The 24,489-nt window shown below is 43.9% G+C and overlaps 2 protein-coding genes across 2 annotated transcripts in view; both read right to left on the reverse strand.

Annotated features, from left to right (window-relative positions):
• Positions 1–11,999: 11,999 nt before the first annotated feature.
• LOC119882488 (scavenger receptor cysteine-rich type 1 protein M130-like) lies at positions 12,000–20,206 on the reverse strand. Its single transcript, XM_038692529.1, has 8 exons — positions 20,164–20,206; positions 16,446–16,478; positions 16,075–16,368; positions 14,792–15,103; positions 14,402–14,704; positions 13,416–13,721; positions 13,006–13,320; positions 12,000–12,400 (listed from the first exon to the last, which is right to left on the reverse strand). Exons 1-8 carry the CDS (start codon positions 20,204–20,206, stop codon positions 12,000–12,002), a joined length of 2,007 nt encoding a protein of 668 aa, XP_038548457.1.
• A 1,651-nt stretch (positions 20,207–21,857) lies between these two features.
• Positions 21,858–24,489, reverse strand: part of LOC119882968 (scavenger receptor cysteine-rich type 1 protein M130-like) — a 30,267-nt gene continuing 27,635 nt past the window's right edge. Inside the window, exons 9-10 of the mRNA XM_038693394.1 lie at positions 24,173–24,255; positions 21,858–22,065 (exon numbers count right to left, since the gene is read on the reverse strand). Of these exons, the coding sequence (XP_038549322.1) occupies positions 21,982–22,065; positions 24,173–24,255 (167 nt within the window). The 3' untranslated portion in view covers positions 21,858–21,981. The remainder of the gene's footprint in view (positions 22,066–24,172; positions 24,256–24,489) is intronic.

Below are 24,489 nucleotides of genomic sequence, written 5' to 3' on the forward strand. Positions count from 1 at the left end.
GAGCTGTGGAGTTGGATCTGTGGTTGCTAGTCGCCTGCTGCTACCATGTTCCTGCTCGACACCCTTTGCTCCAATTGTTATTATTATTATTAACATTACTATAATTTTCTGTACCATTATTCGTTGTCAGCCTGTACCACTACTACCTGTTCTGCCTTAATTTATGTGTGGATTTTGTGATGCTATTCTTTGTTCGTCTCTACTAATATGGGCTGATTTTTGTATCAGTACAGACTGAATTTGAATCATTTAGAATTGAATTTGAATTGCTCAACTTGAATACTTGCATTAAAAAACTGAATTTGAATTGCTCAACTTGAATTTGAATTTATTAGTTTGAAACCGAATTCCAATAAACTTTTTTATTTGTGTCTTTGTGTGCTTTCACTTTCAGTTCTCGCAATACAAATTCAATTCTCTAAATTCAATTTCAATCCACAAGATTCAGTTTTAAGGTCACAGGCAGGTCAAGGTCCTTGAGGAAGAGCAATCCAGTGCAGATGCACAGAGCGCTTTTTCGGGCCAATCAGCACGTTTGTTTTTGACCATTTCCTGTATTCCACACCAGCAGCCTGTTGCCCCGGCATCTCTTTCCCATCTTTAAACCACTTCACTTTGAGGTCTGGGCTACCAGAAATTATGCACTCCAATGTGGCTGAATCCCCTGCAGTCACACTAATGGATTCTGCAGGTTCTGGGATAAGACAGACCGATTAGGTTTTAAGATGTTAAGACACAAAAAGCTATAGAACTCCACATCGGAGCAAAAATCTGTACAAGACTCTCTGTCTCTAAGTCATCTGACCTTGCACAGTCAATGTAGCTTCGCATTTTTGTTGTCCAGCTGCATTCTCAGCTTGGCACAAATACTTGCCGCCATGGCTGATGGCCACTGTTGTTATCGACAAGCTAGCAACATTGTTCTCAAACACCATCGTGATGTTTGGATCGATTGATTAAACCTCAGACAATAATACAGTTTTATTAAACTAGGGTTTACTAACCTTTAAGTTTAGCTATGGCCTTAGTGGTAACTTTCCCCACATCATTAGATATGACACACTGATAATCTCCAACATCAGTTATCTCCTAAAGCACACTCTAGGTTAAGTAACTACTAGTTTGTTTGTAACTAAATCAGCTACTAACATGGGTTGCTCCAGAATTACTTGGGCAGACCTTCACTAGATTAACTTGGGTGTAAGCCATAACTATGGCAAGTGGCCGTGTGCATTAGCTTTCTGGCTATGTAGCCACTTGGCACCTTAGCACATCATAGTAAAGATCGATATTGAAATATCATATCAATAAATTCTGTCTCTACTGGATTAACGTTACGGTGTAGCTAAATGACATGCAGTTAATGAAATGTTATGCTGAGGGACAGAAAAGCGGCAGTTTTACCGTTAGTGAGTAATGCTGTGACAGATCTACTCATAGCCTGTGTAGAAGTTAGAGTTATTTTGTAAATTATCTCTGTGGTGCAACTGTTTTTTTTTTTCAGTAAAGCATAAATCACATTAGTAATAATTTACACTAGGCTAATAACTAGGCTAAGTTTGAACACACAGCTGCTTTAACAGGCTGCTCAGCACCTTGTCTGTAAGTTAGTGACGTTACTGACCATTTCACAAAGAGGACCAGTGACAAAACAAACCAGGATTCACTTCGGGACGGAAGGACAGGGATGGGTTGAAGCCGACTTCAAACTTGGAACATGTAAGTTGTGGTCTTTATATGCAGTTTTACTGTTATACAATATGTTAGCCGGGTGAACTTTCCTGCTTGCAGGCTGCGTGGCTAATGTGGATAAGCGTCTGTTCCACACACTGAGCAGTGTTGGAGTAACGTCATTTCGTACTGAGAGACAGTCTAGAGGAATTGTGTGAACGTTAAACCTTGTATGAAGTAAATTAAATAAACACAGTAGTAGGTGTGGTAAATTGCTTTATAGGGATTTTACAGCAAAGCTAACGTTTGTCACGTTAGCAGCGTTAGCATTGAGCATGAAGCCCATCAAAACACCACAGAAGTCAGTGGGATGTGGTGAGTTACGTTTTGTGGAACCACTGTATCGCTAACGTTAGCTCTGCTTATTAAGCTGTCTTCTGCTCTCGATGTTTGCTGGTAACGTTATGTGGGTTTGGTGTTGTGTGTAGACTGGCAAAGCATTAAGGCCCATTTAGCCAATAAAACACAGGGAGGTTGAAACTACCTGTACTCTAATACCTCAAATGGTAAATTCAGTATAATGTACATTTCCAGAGGACACATCATTTCATAACAATACAGTAAAGTGATACTCAGCACTCTGCTGCTCTCAGTTTGTCATTTTAACATAATACTCTGTTTTTATTCACGTTATTTCAACCTGTTCTCACTCCCAAGTTGTCCCATATGGATGCATGGTAGATGCATAGTTGTTAGTTTGTGACTGGGGATCCCTTTACCATCATAGTTCAGTGCATTGGGGGAAGCCCTGTAGCATCGGTAAGGGGTGGATGGAGGGCCAGAACCCGGACTTTGAACTAGGAGACCGGTGTTCATGTCCCAAGTGAAATAAAAAGTCAACATTAAATATTTTTATTCAGGCAAGTTACGTAAATTAACGCAAGTGACGTTAGTTAACTTACGTGTTAACTGACGTACGTAGTTATTTTAATCCAAACCATGATCTTTTCCTAAACTTAACCAAGTACTTTTCATGCCTAAACCTAACCAAACTGCAACGTTTCACGACTTTAATAATGTGCCATTTCAAAATGCCGATGTTTCGAAATGCTAGCGTTTTATTTTGAAAGTCTAACCGGACATTGCATATTTATTATTTGTTAATCGTTGCTAACTTGACCGCAGAGCCCTAAACAAATGAAGCAAAAGGGCTACCCAGGTTGTTAAAAGGCGACGCCAATGGGCCTTGACCAAGCGTTAATTTGTGACGAGTCGGGAGTGAGAACATGTTGGTTATTTCTAATTGCTTCTACTTTTCTATTGGCGCTATCTCCCGTGAAAAACTGCATTTACCACAGATGTTTTGAACTAATAGTTTAATTTAGATACATAGTAGCTCAAAAGTTTTGCTTCTGTTTTCCCGCTGGGCCAAACACATACCAAACTGTGATCCTAAGTACATTGAATACTAAATTTTGGATATTACATCCCTACAGTGGAACATTGATGTGTATAGTACCTTGCAGTATAAAAACAGGCCAGCACTGAAGACCACAATCAGCACAACCAGTCTGATGATTAGACCTGTTAAAGAAGCTGAAACAGATTCACAATCATTAAGTCAGTTCACGAGCAAGTGTGCAGCAGTTTCCTTTTTAAGTTTTTCAGCTTTTATGTTTTTAACTGTGGTACACTCACAGTAACTCAAATAGCTAATCAGTCAATCACATGGCAGCAACTCAATGCATTTAGGCATGTGGATGTGGTCAAGACAACTTGCTAAAGTTCAAACCGAGCATCAGAATGGGGAAGGAAGGGGATTTAAGTGACTTTGAACGTGGCATGGTTGTTGGTGCCAGACGGACTGGTCTGAGTATTTCAGAAACGTCTCGGGTTACGTATGTAACCCTGGTTCCCCGAGAAGGGGAACGAGAGACTGCGTCGGTTACGACACTATGGGAACGCCTCTAGGCGAAGCAGGTCTGAACGTGAATGAAATCACTCCAATCCTATTGGCCTGTTGCTAGAACGGTAAGGTGTGACGGAATAACCGGAGGAGTATAAAGCACACCTGTACACACTCATCATTAGCTTAAACTATGAAGCAGGCGCTTCAGGCGGGGAGAGAGGTGCGGCGGGCCGACGCAGTCTCTCGTTCCCCTTCTCGGGGAACCAGGGTTACATACGTAACCCGAGACGTTCCCCTTCGAGGGAACTCGAACTGCGTCGGTTACGACACTATGGGAACGAGATACCCACTAAACCGTGCCGAAAACCCCGCCTGCCCCTGTGTGCAATAAAGTGGCACTACTAAGAGGAGAGCGCACGAGTGCCAGGTGCCGAAGGAAGGTCAAGACTGTAAAACCGAATGAATGTGTGCGGAGTGGCATAGCCAGCCGCTAAACAACATCCTGCAAGAGGCCCCGGAAAGGAGGGCTCGAGAGGCCGCCTTGCCTCTGGTAGAATGAGCCCTCACAGCCACAGGTGAAGGCAAACCGCGCACCTGATAGGCCAGGGAAATAGTCTGAACAATCCAGTTGCTAATAGTATGTTTGGATGCAGGGAGCCCGGCCCTGGGAGACCCAAAACACACTAGCAGCTGGTCAGCCTTCCTCCAACGGGAGGACCTCAGAGTGTAAATACTCAGTGCTCTGACAGGGCAGGGCAGATGAAGTCTCCCGTCCTCCGCCGTCACATGAGGTGGAGGATGAAATGCCTGCAGCACTGTGGACCCTGCCGCACAAGAAGGCACTTTAGGGATGTATCCTGGACGAGGGTGCAGGATAGCCCTAATATTCCCCGGGGCAAACTCCAGGCTTTGCGGGGAAACCGAAAGCGCTTGGAGATCCCCCACCCTCCTCAGAGAGGTGATAGCAAGGAGAAAGGCCATCTTGAGGGTCAAGTGCTTAGCCTCAGCTGACTCTAGGGGTTCGAAGGGGGCCTCAGCCAACGCCCCAAGAACCACCGCCAGATCCCAAGGGGAACCTTGGACCGAGTCGCAGGTCTCATCCTCCGGGCACCACGGAGGAAAAGTACAACCAAGGGAAGTTTCCCCAAGGACCCCTCCCTCAGAGGGGTGTGGAAAGATGAAATAGCTGCCACGTACACCTTGAGGGTGGAAGGGGAAAGACCAGCAGAGAACCGGTCCTGGAGGAACTCAAGTACCTGAACCACCGGGCAGGTAACAGGGTCCACCGACCGCTCCCTACACCAAGTGGAGAAAACACTCCACTTCAGGCCGTACATCCTCCGTGTGGACGGGGCCCTGGAGCTCAGGAGGGTCTCGACTGCTCCGGCTGTTAGACCCGCCTCTAGGTACTGTGCCCCCTCAGGGGCCAGACCCACAGTCGCCATATGGCGGGGCAAGGGTGAAGAACCCGGCCCTGCGCCTGGGACAGCAGGTCTCTCCTCAGAGGGACCCGCCACGGCGGGCCGTCCAGGAGCGACATGATGTCCGAGAACCACACCCGGGTTGGCCAGAACGGGGCTACGAGCAGTAGGCCGACATAGTCCTGGCGGACCCGCTCCAGAACCCCGGGAGCAGAGCGACTGAGGGAAAAGCGTACAGACGTAGCCTCGGCCACGAATGTACCATGGCGTCCAGACCCAACGGGGCTGGAGGAACGAGAGAAACCATAGCGGGCAGTGCGTAGTCTCTTGAGACGCAACAGATCCACGTCTATGGGGCCGAACTCTTCGCACAAGAGCTCCACCACTTCGGGGTGAAGTCTCCATTCCCCGGGCCTCAGCCCCTGCCTCAACAGCAGGTCTGCTCCCTGATTCTGTGTCCCCAGGAAATACATCGCCCTGAGCGATAGTAACCTCTGCTGGGACCACAGGAGGATCTGACGCGCCAGTCTGTCCAGAGGGCGCGAGCGCAGACCGCCCTGGTGATTCAGATAGGCCACCACCGCTGTGTTGTTCTACTCGGAACGAACCAGGACGTGGTGGCCTTGGAGATCGGGCAGGAAACTCCTTAGAGCCTGGAACACCGCCAACATCTCGAGACAGTTGATATGCCACTCGGATCGATGCACCTGCCAGGATCCCCTTGCAAAGCGGCCATCCATGACCGCGCCCCAGCCCGTGAGGGAGGCGTCTGTCGAAATAACCAGCCGGCGACAAGACCCTCCCAGCACGGGCCCCTGGGACAGGAACCAAGTTTCCTTCCAAACTGATAGGGAACGAAGACACTTGCGCGTAACCCAAACCAGACGGAGAGGATTCCCCTCGGGGAAAAACCCTTGTTCCTTAGCCACCACTGCAGGGGTCTCATGTGCAGCAGTCCAGATGGTATTACGCTGGACGCAGCCGCCAGGAGACCCAACACTCGTTGAAAGTGTTTCATAGTGATGGCGTGGCCTAACTTCACCCCTTTCACGGCAGCCAATATGGTGTCGACACGTGCCGGAGACAATTGTGCCCGCATCGTTGTCGAATCCCATGCAACCCCTAGGAACGTAGCCCGTTGGGTGGGCGCCAGCACGCTCTTCTTTGCGTTGAGCCTCAGCCCTAAACGCCGCAGACGAGCCAGAACGACATCTCGATGCCGAACCGCCAACTCTCGAGACTGGGCTAGGATGAGCCAGTCGTCGATGAAGTTGAAATCCGGATGCCCCGGAGCCTCAGCGGGGCCAGTGCTGCATCCATACACTTGGTGAATGTGCTAGGGGAAGTGCCAGGCCGAATGGAAGAACCCGATACTGGTAAGCCACACCCCCGAAGGCAAACCTCAGGAACTTCCTGTGAGAAGGACGGATGGAGACCTAGAAATAGGCGTCCTTTAGATCTATCGTGACGAACCAATCCTCAGATTGGATGTGCGTCACGGTGGCGGGGATGATGAGCATCTTTAACCTGAATCTCCTCAGAGACCGGTTAGAACCCGCAGATCCAAAATAGGGCACGCAGCCCTCCGTCCTTCTTGGGGACTATGAAGTCTCTGTCTGGGGGGGAGACACGTTCCACGGCCCCTTTCCTCAGCAGAGTACAAACTTCCTGTCCCAACACCGGACCTTGCTCCGGGCGGACCACAGTCCAAACCACCCCCTCTCTTCTGTTGAATTTGGAGGGCGGGCTATGAACTGTAGTCGATACCCATCTATGGCAGTGCGCAGGACCCGCGGAGAAATGTTCGTCAGGCTCCGCCAAGCGTCTGCAAAGACTGCCAACGGAACCAGCCCCTCGGGGCTGGTGGTCGGTGTCTCGTGTGATCTTCTGGTGGACCCCTGAAGCCCCAGAACGGCAGGGGGGAGCCGCCGAAGATCCACGGTGAGTGAGTCGGGATGCCGTCCGTCTGCAGACCCTCGGGGCAGGCAGTACGGTGCGGACTCGATGGTGGCAGGTGCGTCCTGAACGTGTAAACGGCGGGATAACATCACCTGTTGCCACGGCGGAGGGGACCTCGGTCGGCCTCCGGGGGGGGTGGGGGGGGTGCGGGAGGGGAGAAAGACTCCCCTACCCCGGTCTTCCCTGAGCTCCGTCGGGACTGGATGACGGTCCTCAGATCGCGTCTCTCAGACGGCTGAGGGTGAGAGCGCCGTCTCGCTGCCCCAGCTCCTCGGGGGGCCCCCGAGAAGCGACACTCTGCTTCCCTCCTCTCCGTAGGAGCTCGTAGAGGGAAGGGACCTACGCCTGGCAGCCTCAGCTGCCTTGGGTCCAGACCGGCGAGGGAGGTACTGGCGGAACGCTTCGCACTGCGTCTAACGCTTCGTGGTTCTGCGAAGCTCCGCCAGATCTTCCTCGGAGGGACCCCCCCTCTGAACCATCTCCTGTAGCAGGTTGGCTTGGTAGGCTTGAAGCACCGTGGTGTGCAAGCTCGCACCTGCCTGGCCCGCTGGCATGTACGCCTTCCCCACAAGCGTGGATGTGGTGCGACATGGTTTGGATGGTAACGCCGGCTTCTCCAGGGAGGACGCAAGTCGAGGGGAGAGATAGCTCGCAAGCTCATCCTCCACCCGAGGCATCCTCCCATAACCACGGTCCCTAACCCCCATCACATTACTGTAGTTCAGTGATCGGGGTGTGGAAAGCCATGTAGAGAAGGGTCTGCCCCATGATTTACTCAGTTCATCATGTAAATCAGGAAGAGATCGGCGTGGAGGTGGTGCGTGGTGCTTAAGAAACCTTTCATCAAGCTTACCACTAGCCTGTGGTGTCTGCTCCTCCTGTCTCTTGGTGTTGAGCTTAGCCACGGCTCTAGTCACCACCTCCAGCAGCACGTCATAGTCGGGCGCGGCCAGATGTCGCCGCCCCGACACCCGGAAGTCATCGTCCACTGCGCTGAGCAGGTCCGCCTCCTCGGAGTCGGATTGCTGCCGCGTCTCCGGATCCAAACCGCGAGCGGGAGAAGCCGAGAACGGGCACCCCGAACGAGGAAAGGAAGCGTCGGAGCCAGCGGATGAAGGTCGGGAAAAAGCCTCAGCCGTCCCGAAATCCTCCGACAGATCACGCTGTGAACCCATGAGTGAAGCCGCCGGGCCGCCTCAGCGGCCGCATGGCCCGCGCCACGGGGAAAACACATCCGGCCATCCTCGGAAAAGAGAGCCATGCGGGACCTCAGTACCCGCACGGAAAGGGCTTCGCAACGGGCGCAGGCAGCCCCCTCGAGAGCTGCCCGTGCGTGCTCCATTCCCAAACATGAGACACACATCTCATGAGAATCTCCATCCGTGATGTACCGAGGGCAAGAAAAAAACACACCTTCTGTACATCTGGTTGCCGGACATGCTGGTAGACTTCTTCTTCAGGTAAGACATACTGCTTGTAGGACTGGAGCTTTCTTCAAACAACATACAGAGCGCCTGCTGAATAAAAAAAAGCTAATGATGAGTGTGTACAGGTGTGCTTTATACTCCTCCGGTTATTCCGTCACACCTTACCGTTCTAGCAACAGGCCAATAGGATTGGAGTGATTTCATTCACGTTCAGACCTGCTTCGCCTAGAGGCGTTCCCATAGTGTCGTAACCGACGCAGTTCGAGTTCCCTCGAAGGGGAACTGCTGATCTACTGGGATTTCCATGTGCAATGATCTCTTGAGTTTGCACAGTACAGTCCAAAAGAGAGAAAATATCCAGTGAGTGGCAGTTGTTTGGACGAAAATGCCTTGCTGATGTCAGAGGACAGAGGAGAATGGGCAGACTGGTTCGAGATGACAGAAAGGCAACAGTAACTCAAATAACCACTAGTTACAACCAAGGTATGCAGAATACCATCTCTGAACGCTGAACACATTGAACCCTGAAGCAGATGGGCTACAGCAGCAGAAGACCACACCGGGTGCCACTCCTGTCAGCATAGAACTGGAAACTGAGGCTACGATTTACATAGACTCACCAGAATTGGACAATAGAAGATTAGAAAAATGTGGCCTGGTCAGATGAGTCTCGATTTCAGCTGCGACATTCAGATGGTCGGGTCAGATGGTAGGGTCAGATGGTAGGGTGTTGCCAAAATGAAAGCATGGATCCATCCTGCCTTGTATCAACGGTTCAGGCTGGTGGTGGTGTAATGGTGTGGGGGATATTTTCTTGACACACTTTGGGCCCCTTAGTACAAATTGAGCATCGTTTAAATGCAACAGCCTACCTGAGTATTGTTGCTGACCATGTCCATCCTTTTATGACCACAGTGTACCCATCTTCTGATGGCTACTTCCAGCAGGATAATGCACCATGTCACAAAGCTCAAATCATCTCAAAGTGGTTTCTTGAACATGACAATCTCTGGTACTGCCCTAGAATGGTTTTCATCCTACCTGTCAAATAGGAAGTTTTGTGTGTCTGTAAACAACTATGTCTCCTCATTCTGTCCAGTTAAATATGGTGTGCCTCAGGGGTCGGTCTTAGGACCCATTTTGTTTTCCTTGTATCTGCTTCCCCTTGGACATATTATCCATAAACATGGCATTTCTTTTCATATTTATGCTGATGACACACAAATATACTTGCCCGTCAGATCCACAGACCCTGGAATGCTGAGTTCACTTAACAACTGCCTTTGTGAAGTTAAAAAATGGATGTCAAATAATTTCCTCCAGCTGAACTCAGACAAAACAGAAATCCTGGTCATCGGGTCCCAGCAGATGGCTAATCAAATACTGCCATCTGCTGGTTCTCTAGTAAATCACATTAAGCCTGTGGCAAAGAACCTTGGTGTTTGGTTTGATAGTAATTTAAATTTCAAGAAGCACACCGCAAAGCTTGTTCAATCATGTTTTTATCAACTTAGAAATATAGCAAAGATTCGATCTATGTTAACTTTTAAGGACACCGAGACCATTTTACACGCCTTCATCTCATCACGCCTGGATTATTGCAACAGCCTTTTCACCTGTTTAACCAAAAAATCTATTGATCGACTCCAGACTGTCCAGAACTCAGCTACCAGGCTTTTAACCAGAACAAAGAAATATGACCACATTACTCCTATTTTAGCTTCATTACACAGGCTCCCAGTATGTTTTAGAATTGACTTTAAAATTCTATTGATTACTTTTAAAGCTCTTCATGGCCTCTCGCCTTGTTATATTTCTGACCTTTTAGTCCCATACGCACCAGCACGTACCTTGAGACCCTCGGGCAGAGGTCTGTTGTCTGTTCCAGAGTCTCGACTGAAAACTAAAGGGGACAGAGCGTTTGCTGTCAGGGCCCCGAGGCTCTGGAACAGCCTGCCCCAGGAAATCAGGTCGACTGAGTCAGTGAACTCTCCCTTCTTAAAACATACTTTTATAGGAGAGCCTTTCCCGATCTTATTTGACTTTATTTTATCCCTTTTATTTTATTGTATTTTACTCATTTTATATTAATTTTTCATGCTCTTATCTAGTTTTTTTGTATTATCCTTTACACTTGTTAAAGCACTTTGTAACTTGTTTTTGAAAAGTGCTTTACAAATAAGGATTATTATTATTATTATTATTATTAATGAGTTCACTGTACTAAAATGGCCTCAACAGTCACCAGATCTCAACCCAATAGAGCATCTTTGGGATGTGGTGGGATCTCATCTAAGGCGTCACATTGACACACTTTGGAAAAACTGTGCTATTGTATGCAAAACGGTGATTTTTGCGTATGTATTACACGCTGCAGTTTGCAATAGCGTTGCAACACAAAGGAGGCTAACCTTAATTGCTATGTGCACATAGCAAGTAGGGTGCACAGCTGTAGGGTTAGCCGGTCGACATGCATATATTTACTGACTTAGGTTTAGGCACTAACTTCTAGCTGTGACGGTTAAGGTTAGGGTAAGTTACCTCGGGGGGCTGTCAACTCCTTACACACAAACATCGCTAGCTAGTTAGCGACCGGAAGCACTACTAGCGTGACAACTACGGGGGAGCTCGGCTCCTCTTAACAAGACAGTAGCTTCCCTGATGGATCATGCGTAAATATAGTCTGCTCTCAGTTCATCCTGGCCGACCTTGTCGGAGGTCGGGAGATTCAAATAATCAATGATGTTATGCTGCTGTACCTCATGCATAAATGCGCACAGCGTCTTTCTTAATGGGGAGACGATTCATCCTTTTTCAATCCCGCCGCTATTAATCAGAAGGTTAATTTTTATGACCCACCCAATCGGCGGATATAGCTCTGCACATCACTAGAACCCACATATGCAGCACATCTTACTCAGCCCTAATATAAACGGAAAGGTAGAGGTGGGATACATCTGAGAAAATAATTAGTTAGGTTGGGGGCAGGTGGATGATTTGTGCATACATGATTATTCAGATATTGTCTGAGCCAATCCGCGCATCACACCGATGTAGCTCCTATAATCGTGACAAAACAGTGCAAACAGCTGCTGAAGTCAAATTATCAGGCTATATTGCCAAGAGCATCCTCTCCTTTCAGCACTAACCTGCTGTATTTTGTGTTGTCACATAGTAACAAAAGTGCCTATTATATAGTCTGCACATGTAATTTGCACACTGTGTTCCTCCCTGTCAATAGGGGGTGTTGCAGAACCTTCTGCACCCTTGGATGTGAAGCTTTTTGTTATCTCATTAGCACTAAACAGGTTTGCATGCAGTCAAATAAAAGTATTAACTGGCTGATTCAGATTGTCAGGTGCTCAAATAAACGCAAAATCTAATTCTATAAACCAACACTGAATTGTGTTGTATTGTCCTGCAGAGAATGCACTCAACACATCTGCAATCCTGCAATCTAGCATTACATGAACTTTGTACGTAGATACTGTTTGCATGTCCCTTATCCATTCATGGATTTATTAATGAGGTTAGTCTGAACAGCAGCAGGAAAATTGAAGACAGTGAATGCTGTTTTATAAACAGTTGGCACATCATGACTTTTTATGTGATTCAGATAAATACTACTTCAAACCTGCATGTGTCACATTTCCCTGTTGGGCCCAGATTCTCTAAGAAGTTACCTGAGACAGTGAGATGGAGTGGCTGGCTCTCAGAAGAGAAGTTGTGGGAGAAAACATAGATGTGATAAACACAGCTGTAGTTCCCTTGGTGGGTGTGGTCTGCAGCAGAGAACAGGAAATGGGCAGAGTGATTGACAGCTGGCAAGGTGTAGTTCTGTGTTATGTCGGAGGAGGTGAAGATAAGCTGGAAGGAGCCTCCTGGATACTGTGGCAGGATGGAGCAGCTGATGGTGAAGTTGGAGCCCATGAGGACCTGAAGCCCCTGCTGCTTGGCCTCAGAATCCCCGTCAGTGTAGGTAGAGAAGGAGATGTTTGGCCGAGCCAGAATATCTGCGAACACAGTGGGAGATCAAAAAATGTCTGCATCTGAAGAATGCAGACATTTCTATCCTCATCTTTATTTGTTTTGTCAAAGTGAACACTGACCACAGTAAGATGAAAAATGGAGATATAACCGTCACTGTTCAGAGTTTATAGAGCTGGTTTCAGACCAACTTTTGCCCTGTGTGGAAAAATACAACCCAGCTCTCTGCATTGTTTGATATAGGGCTGTTTTCTGTTTGAATTTCTCCTTAGCGTTGGTTAATGGCCCTAGTCTTTGGCTCTTTGCCTTTGGTGTGAGAGACCCGGGTTCAATCCCCCATTGTGTCCCTGAGCAAGACACTTAACCCCTTGTTGCTCCAGAGGTGTGCGACCTCTGACATGTATAGCAATTGTAAGTCAGCTAAATGAAGAAATGTTAATGTAGTCTTAAAAGCAAATCCTTTTACTAGTAGTACCTCTACCACGACAGCATATGAAATAAAATAAATTATCCAAAATACACTTTCTCTTTCTATAAAGTGACAGCTATTTCTTTACAGCTCAGTTTAATGAACAGACAGGAAATAGTTTATAAGGATTCCTGTTAAAGTTGTTGTCACTGAAAGTGTTACCTGAGCAGGTGACTTCCAAACCGAGAATCGGGCTATAATAACGTGTCAAAGGTGATAACACTGCACACTCTCTGACTGCAGACTCAGACGGACTACAGGGAGATGCAATTATCCATGCTTTTTGGTTGTGCAAATCATCTCTTCTTTCTGTTGAAAGAGCAGAGCCACAGTCCAGCTGCCTGCATACTACAGCTGCTGACATCAGGTCCCAGTTAGAGAAGTCAACTGCCACCGCTCTCCACTCTCTGTTGTGTTTCATCTGTAGTCTACCGACACAGCGGCTGGCCCCTCCAACCAACCGGACGTCATCAGGCTCTGAACAGATACAAGAGAGTAATTAGTTAAAGAAGTAAAGTAACTTGCATTACAACAGAGATTACATCAAATCAAATCAGCAGATCTTCTCCTACCTGAACATGTGAGTTCAACAGATTTGCCAGATGAGCAGGTGTCTCTAGCTGAGCCTGAGCTTCCACAGTCCAGGAGAGCAGACTCATGGCCTTCACACTGGAACTCTTTGGTCCTCATGGGCCCCTCTACTCCTGCATAGAGCGCCCCTTGGAGGACTGAAGGAGCCCCACAGCCAAGCTCCCTACAGACCACCTCTGCATCCTGCAGGTTAAAGTCATCTTCACACACTGAGGACCACAAATGGTTAGACTTCACCTCCAGTCTGCCGGAACACAGACGAGTCCCATTAACCAGCCTGACAGACTCTGAAGGAAGACAACGACAGATAGAATATGAATTTTAAATGAAAAATATGTTTGCTGCATCATCTCTCGTCTATCTACAAAACTCTTTGGATGTGTAGGATCAAGGAAAATATAATCTTATAACTTTTATAAGTTGTGTTACTGCATTGAGGGAGGCTGTAGGGGCATTTCTTGACAACCTCCCATGTTTGGATTTTTTGGAAGAGCCGACCACGGGAGTAGTCAGAATCATCACTGTAAACTAAAAGATTTTAAACTTTTATCCATTCTTTCAGCTACAGGCCAGTCCTGCTGGGATTTTTCTTCTTCTTTGCATATTTACTGAAACTGTCTCTACACTGGGGCGCAAAAAGCACCTGGAGAAGAAAAGGTGCAAATTAACTGCAAGAGAATTAAACATGAAGGTACAGTGACTCTTGATGGACCAGATGGATGGGCCCGTGGCTGGATCACTGATGGACACTTAAGGAAATCTTAATTCAAATATGTCTCTTAGTGGATGAATAAGTCATCTAAGTCAATGCTGCCTTTTGATTTCCTAAGCACGTATGCCTTTCTGCATGTACCAGCAACAATGCTGCTTGGGTGGTACCTCAGTTCTTTGTGACTTTGGACAAAACTCTCTACCAAATAAAGAAAAGAAATCTGTAAAGATTAAAGTTACAGTTGATGTATTTTACCTGAACACTTGAGCTCCAGGTTTAAATTTGAAGTTCCAGACTTTGTAAATACACATTCCCTAACTGCAGACTTGGACTGAAGACAAGTTGATCTGATCCGCCATATATATCCATAAAAGTCACTCCTCCTCAAACCTGTAGAAACAGCAGAGCCGCAGTCCAGTTGTTCACACACAACATCTGCTGTCTTTAGATTCCAGCCAGACGTTTGGTCGTCCACCTTTTCCCACTCTTCCTGTTGTTTCACCTCCAGTTCACCAGCACAGCGAGTGGATCCTCCCACCAACCGGACATTATCGGGCTCTGGGCAGACGAGAGTAATTTTAAAAAATAATTGAAGCCCCATTTATTGAAATAGAAAACCAAAACAAAGCACAGGTCCTCTCCTACCAGAGCAGGTGAGTTCAACAGCTTTGCCAGATGAGCAGGTGTCTCTAGCTGAGCCTGAGCTGTCAATCTGACAATCCAGGAGAGCAGACTCATGGCCTCCACACTGGAACTCTTTGGTCCACACTGGAACTCGCATTTGTCTATAAACAGTCCCTTGGAGGACTGAAGGAGCCCCACAGCCAAGCTCCCTACAGACCACCTCTGCATCCTGCTGGTTAAAGTCATCTTCACACACTGAGGACCACAAATGGTTAGACTTCACCTCCAGTCTGCCTGAACACAGACTAGTCCCATTAACCAGTCTGACAGACTCTGAAGAGGAAGAGAGCGAGAGACACAGAAAGACAGACAGAAAATTGAGTTTATAAGGCATTGCAATATAACACAATATAATGAAGTGCCAATCGTTATGCCAGTCAGCCTTCGTTTGTCTGTACATGTTTTTGAGCAATGTTTCTCTGTCAATGCAGTTTTCCTGCATTTGACATGTACTTTCCTGATATTTGAGATTTGTCCCTTACCCTTTGACACCTGTTCTGTCAACTTTAAATATGTCATATTAAATCTCAAAGGGAGTGCTTGTTGGGATGTAGATCGGTGTCTAAAACCAGCTCGCCTCACGGCTTTCCAACGTCATAAATTGCGGGGATACGTCAATTTTTGTAACTTGTTTAAATGTATCTAGTATTATAGTAAAACTATAATTAACAATTACAAAGGGATTGGCCAGGTGTACAGAGGTGAGAAAGCATGCAAGATCTGAACATATCTCTCAAGCTCTCTTTGTTGATTCCTTATGCTACTTCACCCATTATCCTTATCCCCCTTTGTAAGATTCATCGTGTCTCACCCAGCTTTAACCCCACCTTCAAGGGTTATTTGGAACAGATATGAGTTCCTTTAGTGGCCAAACAGCACTGTATATTTCAAACATACCAGCTTTAATATTGCTTTATTGTTTTCCTTGAGAGACTTTACAACTTAGGGCATCATGCAAACGTACAAAGACGCCATTTTGATCATCTGAACTGCTAAAAAACACACAAATTATTGGGGGCAAAATGACTGGCTGATGTTTTCAAAAGAGGACACCGCACAAAATATCTAACGCATAGATTACCAAGATGTAAAAAATATGCCATGGTGCTCAGAAATTAAGCGAAAAACAAAAATCAGTGGATTTGTGTAACACCAAATCCAGTCAGCTGTTAAATTAAATCCTATTGGTCTCTGAGATTCCTAGGGGATTTGTGTCTTTTTTTATTGGCTACTGATTGTGTTACCTGAGCAGATGATCTCCAAACTGGCAGAAAAAGTCTTTGACCTTTTTGTTAAACATTTCCTCAGTCTAGATTTAGAGTTAAGACAGGAAGGTGGGATGCTCCATGGAGATGAAGATGTAGGTGATGCTGACGAAGCCTGAACCGCAGAACCACAGTCCAGCTGTCTACAAACTTCATCTGCTAACTTCAGGTCCCAGCCACGGTCATCCACTTCTCTCCAAACTCCCTGGCTCTTCACCTGCAGCAAACCAGAACAGCGGCTGGATCCTCCCAGCAAGCGGATATCATCAATCTCTGAATGCAGGTAAGAGTGTAATTAGTAAAATAATGTCTTGTGTAAATCGTAATTTATTTATATTTTCTCTGTTTACCTTTGAAAGTATCATCTTCCTCTATCTGGAGACCTGGGGAATCATAAAAAGTTTTAAAAAATAATTAAAAGTGTCATTATGAACTTTCTTGCTCAGGACAGGTTAGGCAGGCCCTTCCCAGTTTTCTGGGAATTAAATTTCCTGCATTCTGGTCAATTTCTGCCTTTCCTGCATCAATTTATAAAAATACAAACAAAAATTCAGGTGACAATTAAAAATATGTGTTGCTTTTAGATATGTTTCCCCTGTAGGTCAACTTTTCTCATGTAATATCATCCCTGCTGAGTCAGCATACATGCAGGCATCTTTTAGTCCTCCCTTCTCTTTTGTGTCTTTTGTTTGGCAGAGTAACCTCTTTAAATGTGCATGTTGCACTTTTTAACCTCAATGATAAAATAATTAATTTGAAGTCGTAAATTCCTGGACTTTAATAGCTCCTGTGCTTCAGCTGGTTTCCTGCTGATGTTCAAGGTTTTCTGCATATTCAAAATCTATACCAAATATCTGTGTTCTCTGCAGAAAAAAAGTCACAATATTATGAGATTAATGTCATAATTTAATGTGAATTCATATATTTTTAAAAGTCTACCTGTCCTATACTCTGCTGTACATTTCGTTATTGCTCTGCTGACATGGTTCTATCCTCTTTAGATCTTCTGACAGATACACTATCGTTTGGGACTGTGAGTGAGAATGAGACAAGGTGGAAACTGAAACTTCTCATCAGGCGGAAATCTCACCGTTAACTTAGTGACAGAAATAGAGCAAGGCTGTGCTTCACTTTTTAGATATTTATTTAGCAAAACTCTACCAGTTATCTTACCACTTCTATTCTTAATTGCTATTACGGTGTACGCAGGTATCGCAGCTAGGTGGAAATGAGTTCAGTGTTTCCCCTAGGATTGTTTTCAGGGGGACTACAGTGTCTTTTTATTTTATTTTTCCAACAGAGTATCTGACTCCACCCACACAGCCATGAAGTTTACAACAATTCATCAGAATGCAGGAATTTAAGTGTTTAAACAAAGTGTTTTAAACAAAATTGTTCATAAGTCTATGACAGAAAGCAAATAACTCATATCCAAGGCAGTCGTCAAGTAAAAAATCTGGATTGAAAAAACTGACAATGAAAAAATTTAAAATATAATATAACTTGAATCAAACAATTATTAACCAAAACTTTCTATAAAGAAACTATTTGGAATAAAAATATATTATAGTGGTTAATAATAAGACATTAGAGTTACACTTTGATTCCCCCTCAACAATTTATTTGGATATTCTTATATAATTTAAAATTTATTTATTTTTAATTTTGAAATGTCCTTGCAAATATTTCTGAAAAGAAGAGAAGAGTCAAAAGAAATAAAAGCTTTTCCATTTCTTTTTTCATTATATATTTTAGCACTTTCAATTTTTTAACAGGTTTTATTATTAAGTATTTTAAACTTATTTCTACACATATGATGTAAGAAATATATTCTAATACAAATAATCACTAGTAATGTTTTGGGCTATGTCATGTCATCAGCAAGCATGCAGATGTTTGGACGTGGACACCGTGTATTTCCAGCTGCAGCCACCAGGGGCAACACTGAGCTATTACTTGTGTGTGTCTGTGTTCCTGGGGACCAACATAGGGTCTTACGGTGACATTGTGGGGACACACCTCTACAGAGTTACGTCTTATGTTTTAAGGTTTTGCATGCAAACTTTATGATTAAATTCATAGTAAACCCAGTCCAGAATTCAAAATAAAATACCTTGTGCAGACTCCTGATCGTATATCAACAATAAACACAGTTAAAACAGACAAAAAAAAAAAACTATTTTACTATGGATTGTCCTTTTTTTTTTCTTTTTATCAGTTGTTCTGCTTTTTCCTTGGTTTTCTGTTCCCTGCCTGCCTCCCTGTGTTTCCTCCCCTGCCTGTGCTCTCCCTCTCTCTCTCTCCCTCTGTTCCTGAGCCCAGCCAACTACCTGCACCTGCACCTCATCAGCCACCTCGTCAGCCTGCCACACCTGCCAGTAATCAACCTCATCCCTGCCTGTATTTCAACCCCGGTTCTCCACACCACTCTTGCTTGATCGTTGTTGCTCCATACCCAGTGCCACCTCTGTGTTCAGGCTTTCATGTTTCTTGTTTTTTTCACATTTTCCCTGTGCCTCGTCCCCATTATCTCTAACACTGTCGCTCTCTCTGTCTGTTTCTCTCCCAGGTTCACTCACCCTCGTCCTCTGTTCAGTCGGCTGGGCTCATCCACCGGTCTTCTCCTCCTCGGACTTCCCCCACGGCCTCCTCCCTGTTCTCCCTCGGCCCCAGTGTTCCCCGGCTCCCTGGTCCCAGTCTCCTCGGTTCCCCGTGCCTGTGTTTCCCCGGCATCCACCTCTCCCTCCACTCCAGTCCCTCTACCCCTTTTTCCGTCAATAAAAACCTCCTTCCCTCCGAACGTTGCATTTGGTTCCTCTCTGTCACCACACGTAACACGTAGCCTTCTTAACCACGGTAGAAGCACAAAAATCAAGGACCACTTACCAAATCAACAAAATCTAAACAATTCAGCAAAATCAGGCAGGCAAAACACTTTTATTCTGAAATACTCCATGTGGGAAATTCAGCCCTGCAGGACCCTGTTTATAACTGCTTTTAGTTCTAGTTGAAATTAGAAATTAGTGTATAAAAAAGCTGTGATTCCATATGTGTTTAGAGTTTCAGAGATACCCAGGAGGATTTTCACCATATTTCTGTTTTGTTTTTATTTTTAACCCAATACCAAACTATAATTTGTGCATGTCAAGTTCTAGAAACAAAAATATGGTTACATAGTGACATTGTGGGAACTTAACTCCTGAAAATTACATCTTAAGATTCAAGGTTTTGCATGCACACCATATATCAGTCAAAGCAATGTCTTCACAAGTAAGAAAAAACTGTTTCCTATTTTTGAGAGGACCAATTTGAGTTTTATACCTTGATAGTAAGGACATCTTGGCCAGTCATCACTTCTTTTAAGGGCCATTTGAGGGTTAAGCTTTGGTTTTAGGTAGTAGAAGTTTTGACCTCTTCTAACTTTAATTAGAGACCTTAAACAACACATTACAAAGAACATTTAAATAAGATGTGCATAAAAGGAAATAAGTGAGAAAATATTTAAAACACAACCAATCATATACATCTATGATTGATTTGTCTCATATGCAGCATGTTTGATCACAGAACTTTAGAGATGTCTGAGATCCAAGCTCACTTTTCCAGCCCAGTCTTAACTGCATGCACATTGTAGACTGGGGGTTAACAGACTGTAAAACATGAGGAAGTATGCTATCATCTTAAAATGACCTATTTGTGAGTAACACTTATCAATCCTCCAATATCACACAGTTTCTAAATTTTCAATTAGAATCTAAAGAAGTTGCTCTCAGTCAGTCCATATTTCTCTGTATTCTCACAACAGACATGTCAAACAGAGCTTTAACTGTTGATGGCCGTGTTTAACATCATTAGTGTCCTTTTCCTGCTACAAGTCTGCAGTCAGTGCACTTTAATAACTAGTCTAGATTTCATCTTCATCATTTTATCCTATATTTTTAGACTTGCTTGACTGTAATTTAAAATGATGGTTTAACTGAAGTTTATGTATCTGCCAGTGGGTCAGTCAATCCAAGCTCATGCTTGTGTGAGCAGCAGTCAGTGAGGTTAAAGAGATTTAAGTCCTACCTGAGCTCCAGAGCAACATGAACGCCACCAGTATGTGATCCATGTCCAGTTGGTGTGTTGTCCATACAAGCTTATCAGTGTATCAATCTTCCTCATTTACTGCCTCTTGATCTTATACTCTGTAACAGCTCTCCTCTGAGGTTTCCTCTTCATCTATTAATTTCCTTATCGTGTGGTTTCCCTCTTAATGTCACAGCAACTACTTGGCAGGATTTGTCAACAGGAAGCTAATTAATTATGTAATAATTATATACTGGCATGTGCCCCATCAAGATGTTTTAAACATCTAAAATCATAACAATTTCATTAGTTAAATTTCAGGTACTGCAGCACCATTTACTTTACAACAGGACTGTGTTCTGCTGTTCGGGGAGCCTGAAGGGGAGAATATTTTTTCCATTTAAAAGTGTTGCAGCCCTTTTTATTATTTGCCTGTGTTGAATGTTTTATATACCCTAGATTTAGTTTCTTTGTACTGGTTACCATTTTTATGCATTCATTTTAAATCCTAGGCTGCTCATTACTTACAAGCTTTTATAGATTAACAAGTGTTGCACCACAGTACATTGGTAAATTTAGTGTCCAGTGCTTGTGCTTTTGGCTCATAACAGTTCAAAATAGCACTGTAGCAGCAGGACAGAGGGTCAGTGACCTTCTACAGGGAGAGCAGTGATTGGTGGTTATGTAGGGACTGAACCCTTCTATAGAATTTGACCTCTAACCCCTTGTTTTGTTACCTCAGAATAGTTCTGTACCCTTCTATGGGTTTGACCTTTTATTTAGCTGACTCACACCCTTCAATGGTACCTAACGGATACCAAAACATATCCTATATAAGCTGTGTTTGATGTACAGAGAGACAGAGTGGCCATCGGGTTGGGTCACTCTCCAAGCTGCTGCAGAGCTTGTAATTGATGCTGAACTCCTTGATTAAACTTTTATGATCAAGAACAGTGTCAAGCGGATTTCTTAACACATCATCACAGCATAATTGTTTGGACACCACATAAACTTTGAATCTACTAGACTTTCTAAAAAGCAGTTAAGAGGAAGAGATTTTTAGGACCTTTGCAACATTTATCAATTTTATATATTGGTTTGTCATTTTATCAAAGGTCTCACCAGTGAAACTCAACCCAACCTCTTTATCTTTGCAATATCAAACACTCATTTCCTGTAGACTTACTTAGAAGCAGTGTTTTTCACCTACCACAATCATCACACAATCTTGTACAAACCTGTCTCATTAATTCGCTGTTACTTTGAGGGGTATGTAATGGGAAATGTATTTTAAACTGCTTGATTTCTTTTACTTCTCTGTTAACATTAAAGTGATAAACATTTTGGGTTTTAGTTCTTTTACACCTTGCTTTAAGTTCAGAGAGTGTACTCAGAATAGGGAGGCCTACAAAACTGTAACCTGTGGTTAAGAACTGCAGGTTGCTGTTTCTAGCAACAAACTAGTGAACCATTTGTGACTTTAATGTCACAGCCCTCTCCTATAGTCTCGCTTGGTGTTTAAAAATGAAGGAGGACTTTGCCTTATGGCTGCAGAGACCTTTAAGCCTATTTGCAAAGGTGAAATAATGTAAATGTACTGAAAGACAGTTTGTTTTTTCATCTTTAATACAGATTTTCATGTAACACAAAAAGAGATAGCAGTGACCAAGGGCAACAGAGCAGAAAGAAATTGGTGAGGGGGAAAAAAAGCTTTATTGCTGTTTTTAAAACACTGTTTTCAATTTTCTTATATCTGAATGTGAAACAACCACCGTGGAGATACTACTCTTTCCTCTGGGCTCCAGCATCTTCATCTAGTCAGTCTTCAGTACTGGACCTCATAAGAACATACTCATTAATCTCAGTGTTCTCCTCTCGTCCCAGCCTCTGGCTTTTTCTGGCCTGAAAAGACAGAATAAATGTTTGTATAGTAACTTAAGAGTCAAAGCAGAGTGCAGCGATAACTAACACGATGACATAATTTTAATTAAAGTAAAGTTGCTTTAAATCACTTGAAACAATTGATTAAAAGTACCATTAATTAAAAGTAATGATGTGTGTGTGTGTGTGTGTGTGTGTGTGTGTGTGTGTGTGTATACTGAAGTATTGTTGATTCTGATTTGATATTTATTTTGCCAGTTTTCTTTACCCATTTGAAATATATTGCAATATTACCTTTTTCTAGTGGACTGATTTTATTATAGTACCAAAAAGTAAACAATAAAAGATCGATGTTGACAAATTTTGCCACGGAAAATATCGCAATACTATGCTGAATCGTGTGGGGTTTTTTTGTTTTTTTGTTTTTTTTTTTTTCCCCACCGACCACAGATGTAGGTGTGTTTTGCCTTACTGTTTTGGAGCTTCTCTCAGTGGCCATCTGCTGGCCTACAGAGACATGGTAGGAAATGGCTTTAAGTCTTTAAAGAGGTGGTGTTATGCTTTTTCCCTCTCCTCTATTGACTTATATACTTTCCTTTTGCATGTAATAGGTTTGTGAAGTGAAAAAGCCCAAAGTTCAGGCCAAAGGGAGTTCCCATCTCCCACAGAAAATACTGCCTGAAAACAGCTCGTTTGACTGACTTCAGGCAGTCAGTGGACAGAAAGTTGTTCCTGTGATGTAGAGACAGAGCTCAGTTAAAACTTTATGGATACAGATTAATAACTCACCGCTCTGAAACTCTTGCTCCAGTCCATGTTGCTAAGCTGATAAGGGGAAATACAGCTGAACCGAAGTCGTGTTTATCAGCTTTTCAGGACCCGCCCTACTCTGCTTCTGATTGGCTAGTAGTCCTGAACTAGGAACTGCACATGTGCAACTCCCAACAAAGATCATGTAGAAACAAGATGCAGCAATGTGCAGTATGACAAAAAAATATGGTGTTTTTTGAAAATGAAACTTGTACTGGTACAACCCCTAAATAAGATTATGAACCTGAAAATGAATACCGCCTCTTTAAATCACGCTGCAAAGAGTTTTAAACCTGCATTCTTTCTAATGGCCAGTAGGGAGCGACCACTAGTTGTAAAAGGAAGACTGATTGGACTCAATCACAAAAGGCTCCTTTTTTTTACTTAAACATTTTCCTAGTGAGTTTATGGTCTCATTTGCTAATTTCAAGTCTTCTTCAATACAGCATGATGTTGATTTAGTAAATTATGGTCCCATGGTTAATTTCTTACGGTAAGTACATTTTGTTTTAGCCAAAATTAGCATCCCAATTAATATCACAGTTAATGTGAATTATGGATGCACCATGCTAACTAAGCTAGCTAGCGCCACCCTCTCGTCCGAATATGGTCATTAATGGTTCCAAAAACCCAAGATGGCGAAAAGCCAAAATGCCAAAATTGAGGACTCAAAACGGTAGTCCACAACTAATCGGTGACGTCACGGGGGCTACGTCCACGTGTTTTATCCAGTCTATGTTTTAAATACGCCTATTTCTAAATACATATATGTTAGGATTCAACTCAAGCCCCCAATTCTGTAGGAGTCCCATAAATATTGTTAAAGAATGTGTTTGTTTGATGGAACATGCTTGTTTCAGGTCCGCATGTCAGCAGACTAACTAAATTAGTCTGAACAGTCCAATACAGACTAATTATAGTCTATGCTTTGGGTCTTGTTGATCGTAAATTCAAAGCATGAATGACTGTTAGCTGCCAAACATTCTCAAATAAATAAAACAAAATAGAGGGAGGTTGAATTTACCTGTATTCTAATATCTCAAATGTTACTGCGACGCTATCATCAGTGGAAAAACAGCATTTTCAGCAGATGTTTCAAATTAAAAGCCAACCAGGAAAATGAGGAATCCTGTCATCTGAGCCACTGGAAGGCGTTTCATCAGAGCAGAAAGTGTTGGATAGAGTTGGATACACGCAATTTCAGTCATGTAGCTTATGCTTTCCCCACTGTCCCAAATACAAACCAAATTCTGATCCCGAATACATTGAATTCTGGACTATGGATATTCGATCCCTACAATCCACACATTGATAGTACCTTGCAGTAGAAAAACAGACCAGCACTGAAGACCACAATCAGCACTAGGACAACCAGCCCAATGATCAGATCTGGTGAAGAGGCTGAAACAGATTTACAATCGTTATGTCAATTCATATATGAGCAGCTGAACAGCAGTTTACTTTTGAAGATAGAGATTTTCATATTTTTTTTAAAAATCTGTAAGCTTAGTATTTCTAACTTTGAAGAATATATCCAGAAATCACAAGTCCTCATTGATTCAACTGATTTGATTGGCTATTTAAATGTATTTGATTTCTGACATTAAAGTCAGAATTCAATTCAGTCAGTTATAA

The sequence above is a fragment of the Micropterus salmoides genome, unplaced genomic scaffold (assembly GCF_014851395.1).
Source record: "Micropterus salmoides isolate LMB-PRFRI ecotype aquatic unplaced genomic scaffold, ASM1485139v1 Ms_hic_scaffold_3, whole genome shotgun sequence".
NCBI classification, from domain to species: Eukaryota; Metazoa; Chordata; class Actinopteri; order Centrarchiformes; family Centrarchidae; genus Micropterus; species Micropterus salmoides.